This window comes from Arvicanthis niloticus, chromosome 9 (assembly GCF_011762505.2).
Source record: "Arvicanthis niloticus isolate mArvNil1 chromosome 9, mArvNil1.pat.X, whole genome shotgun sequence".
Classification (NCBI taxonomy): Eukaryota; Metazoa; Chordata; class Mammalia; order Rodentia; family Muridae; genus Arvicanthis; species Arvicanthis niloticus.
Window position 1 is genome coordinate 9,496,252 of NC_047666.1, and position 4,916 is coordinate 9,501,167.

Below are 4,916 nucleotides of genomic sequence, written 5' to 3' on the forward strand. Positions count from 1 at the left end.
CTCGTTATATTGGAGCAATGGCTTGCGGAAAAAACTTCTTTAGAGAAATCCACTAATAAAGTATCACACAATGAATAATATACACTAAAAGATTTAACCTCTTAATTTTTTGTATTAAAGCAACAACAATATATATATATATATATATATATATATATATATATATATAATGTAAAATGATTAACCATTTTCTGAAGCAATTATTTCTAACAAATATCGCTTCATGGGCTCTTAAAAATTATGAATAAATTTACTGCCTGTAAACCTCTCACCTTTACCAGAAATGTAAAGGGATGGTATAAAAACATCTTTTATATAAGCATTTACTGAAATGGCAGCTGGAGTAGGCAAGTTAGGCTGTATAAATCTTAAATTTGAACTTTATTTTGGATTAATTTAATAACCAATTTTTTTTTTTTTTGTCCAATGAGAATATCGGATAAAAGCCAATCTTATTCTCTAATCATTGTTACATATATTAGAGGAATCCAAAGCATCTCATTTTTAACAACTTTGAATATAAAGGAATTAAAACAATTTGAACCATATTTTATCAGCAGGTACAGTTATACTCATGGAGGGAAGTAGACATAATTTTAATTTCTCCAGCATAATCATAACTTTTAGCCCACAGACTGTTGTAAAGTCTTTGGGTCTTAGATTTATCCCTCTTCTCACAAGAAACAATGAAGACAAGAGACGAATTTCGGTAAGCACATTTCTAGGACCAGGTGGTGAAGACCCAGAACAAAAGGGATGCTTAGCACCTGGGCTTCTGCAGTTCAGTCTGCATTGTCTTAATTCAAATGTAAATGTAACCTCCCTCCAGCCTGTTCTCTGAGGCTTGGCTAGTCATGAACTGTGTGATTTTGACTTTAACTTTAACTTTAAACCTTAAATTTAAACTGTAAACTTTAAAAGACACGTGTTGTATCTTTTCTCTATAAACATAGGCAAATCAAAAATTTTCAAACTCTCGGTTGAACTACCAACTGTAGCCAATGGAATATTGGCAGTTTAACTATGTTTTTAAGCCTCTTTTGTAATATTAGAGTATAACCATAATTTTGAGAAACAAAACCAATCTTTAACAATGTAAGCAATCTATTTTTTCTAAAATCAACACCAAGTAGATTACCTTTATGCTATAAAGTTTTGCTGCCACAAAACCAAGTGTAAAATTTAATGGAAAATTTGTAGCATTATATAACTCAGGCTGTTGGCGGGTGCGCCGCAGTGAGGACGGGGCAACCAAGTAACACTCAATAGCTATAAACAAAGGCAGCACTGTAGAATTTGAATGTATTGGCATGGGAACAGGCCAAGATCTAACTATGGCCCATAATGGTATACTTATCCCCAAATCGAACATCAGTATCAGGAGAATCAGAGCCGTAATCTTGCAATCTAGCTTCATTCTTCACAATCTGCACCAGCAGCGTAGGGACCCAAATTGAATTGTTTTCACCTGTGGAATAAGCACAAACAGCTCCCCTTCCCGGCCATGGCTCAGGCCTATCTCGTCCCTGACCTTGGAGAAGGACCGCAGCCATCTGTAAATTAGCTGCCACTAGTCCTGTGTTAGTAAGGGTGTCTCCCAAACCACATTCAGCTGTGGCATTTTCAAAGATCATCTGTTCAATTAATGTCAATTAATGGCATTGCTTGCTCTAAGCTCACAGGGCACTCCCCGTGTGCCTGCTGGCGGGAGGCCGCTTCCCAGCACAGACTGTCTCCCTCCTCTGGCAGTCTTTCACAGGCTGCAAGCCGCCGCAGATAGCAGAGCGCAGATGCCCCTGTAACCGGTCTGTCCCGGGCCTCTGTTCCCACAGTCAGAGCTGGGGAGCACAGCAGGGGACCCTAGAGCCTGAGCGAACCACCGGCGCCGGCAAGGGTGATGGGGCTGGGCTGAGTGACTCAATGTCTTTCTTAGTCTTACCTCAGAACGGTTATTTTTTGCATAGGTGGCTGCCTCCTGTTCCTCTCCTAGCATTAGGTCTTATTCGGAGTTGCTAAGGTCTATGGCCTCAAGCTCCTTAATGGGGTGAAGGAGAGTCTTATTGACTGCCACTCTCTCTCCATCAACCGGTGGAGGGTCCTTAAGCTTAACGAGCTCTGCAGTAGCCCTTGTTCCTTTTGAGTACTCTGTTTCTCCAGGCTCTTTGGCCTGAGCTGCAGGCTCTTTGGCCTGATCTCCAGGCTCTTTGGCCTGATGCCGGCTAACACGCTATGGTTCTGGTATGCTAGAGTGGCCCTCTCCTGAAACTTCTTGACTTGCACTAATAGCTAAAAGCAAAAGCAACACAAACAAGAGGCTAGCTAGTAGAGCGGCAGCGGTGAGTGAAAGTTCGCTTGTAACAAAAGCTTCCACCCCAGGCATATCTTCCAAAGACGTATCTCGATCCTGTAGTCTTTTAACCTGCCCCAAAACTTGGGGGATCTCTCTGTGGTGCCTTGAAATTCCTGGGTTTTGACTCCAGATGTTCCACATGCCTCCTGAGTCCCCTTCGCCCGCGAAAAAGACATGGAGGCAGTGATCGGGAAATACTACAGCGAGGCTTTACTTCTTGTATAAGCAGAAGCAGAAAAGACGAATAACCCGGAAGAGGCACAACTTAAATACACCCTAGAGTGACGTGTTCACTTCTGATTGGCTGTTCACTCATTACCCATAATACGCCCTGGGATGGGCAGTGATTTGGCGTGCTTTTTGCCTTTTGCACCTACGCAGTCAGTTGTTTACTAGTGGGAGGACAGGATGCCCACGCCATCTTGGAATGACGGAATGTATCACCGCTAACCATGGCTTCCTACACTTGGCTTTAGAATGAATGTCAGCTGAAAACCATCCACTCAGATCTTTTCTCTCAAAGTAAATAGCCAGGATTATCTATGAGACTATAGGTCTTCAACCCCATAAGAAATCCAGAATGACCGAGTTAACTGAAATTTGGGGAGCACTAAGCATAGCTTCTAAAACTTATCCAATTTATAGAGATTACTGCTTTCTTTATATGCTTTCTTCAGCATTTGTTTGTATTCTACTCTAGCAGATATGAAAAGTGCTATACCTGCTTAGTTTGAAACCTATTCTCTCGATAGATTTACTTCCATCCATATGCATCATTTATATATCATGTCCAGACAGGTATACTTCTAGGAGAAAACATCCAGTTAGGTATAGTTTTTCAACCTAGTCCAACAACATATGTGTCATTATTGCTTAATTGTGGTAACAAAAGGTTATTAAGTAATGAAGACACTTGATACCAACAGATCTGAATTCAGTAGCCAAATCCTAAATGACAAAAAGAGAAATCAAGTCCAAGTTGTCCTCTGACCTCCACAAATATGCCATAAATTATGTGCAGTTATAATGTAGACACACACAGAGAGACAAAATCACACATTCACCTCCACACAGAAAAAAAAGCTAACTAATTTACTACAATTAAATAAAAATTAAAAGAATTTATGAAAAGGAGAGAAAGAAGTAGAAGAAAAGGGTACAAAAAGTAAGAACGCCCTGTATATGTTAGAAAAATATTCTATTTCTAGAGTACTCAAAACAAATTGCAGTTTGCTGTCATCATCAAGTCAGTGCAAAGAGAGTTATGTTTGACACTGGGAATTCAGAACTATAAACATAACTCTTTTATATTCAAGCAAATTGTTACAGAATGAAAAGAACTATAATAATGAGTTCTTTTCTGCATTTGCATATACAGGTTTTTTTTTCATAGAAAAATACATAAGGATTTGAACCCTTTATTTTTTCGTGGGCTTTGCAAACATTTTCATGAGTGTTTCAGGTACACTGGCTCTCAGAAGGAAGTGCACAGACCCAGGGCTATGTGTGGTACAGACAGCTGTGAGATCTCAAGGAGGTTTTTGTAGAAGGCTGAAACACTGTGGGAGAACCACTGTAGACTTGTTGACAATAATAATCTGCCAGGTCTTCAGCCTGCACACTGCTGATGGTGAGAGTGAAATCTGTCCCAGATCCACTGCCTATGAAGCGATCAGGGACCCCTGATTCCCTAGTGGATGCCCAGTAGATCAGCAGTTTAGGAGACTTCCCTGGTTTCTGCTGGTACCAAGCCAAGTAGTTCTTACCACTAGATAAAAGGCTCTGACTGGACTTGCAGCTCATAGTGACCTTCTCTCCTGCTGACACAGCCAGGGAGGATGGAGACTGAGTCATCACAATGTCCCCACAAGTACCTGAAATAATGAATAGACTGTGAATATGAATACATACAGAAGCATAGATTATAATAAGAGTTGAAATTTTGTCAAGGATCCTTGTAATGTCATATTGTCAGTTTGTCCTTATGTATGAAATATTACACACTTGCTTACATTGTAAATTTCTTATATAAAAAATTGTGACTTTGAAATGATAATAATACTTTTAAATTTCTTACCAGACACCAAGAGCAGCAGCAACATGAGGACCTGGGCCTGCGAATCCATCTTGCTTCCCCTGCCTCTCTGATGCTGCTCAGTTCTCACTGGCTTATAAATTCTGTACAGCTAGGTGAGGGTTGAGGTGCCCATGCAAATCAGTCAGCAATACAAAAGCAAAACCTCAGGCAGTGTGTGCAAGAGTAGCTGTTGTCAATCAACAGCCAAAAATACCATCACAGAGAGTATGAGTGACCACTAAATGATACTAATTAATAGATCAACAAAAATGTACTAGGTGCTAAGATAGCAATATTGGATTAAAACACAGGAAAGATTTTTTTTCAATCATTTGACATTTGTAAAAACTTTAGAAGAGCTATCTCATAATGACAGCCCCAGGAAAATAATAAGATTTGCTCAGAAAATCACAACAACAAAAGAAACATATGGTAAATTAAGGGTGGAGGGTAGAGACACAGAAATGAAATGCAAAAAACTGAGGTAAT

The 4,916-nt window shown here is 39.8% G+C and overlaps 1 gene segment (V, D, J or C); it reads right to left on the reverse strand.

Moving 5' to 3' along the window:
* Window positions 1-3,835: 3,835 nt before the first annotated feature.
* On the reverse strand, window positions 3,836-4,553 carry LOC117715024 (immunoglobulin kappa variable 4-1-like). The segment is given in 2 exon segments: window positions 3,836-4,224; window positions 4,428-4,553. Coding segments are annotated over 2 exon segments (423 nt in total).
* Between the last annotated feature and the right edge of the window lie 363 nt (window positions 4,554-4,916).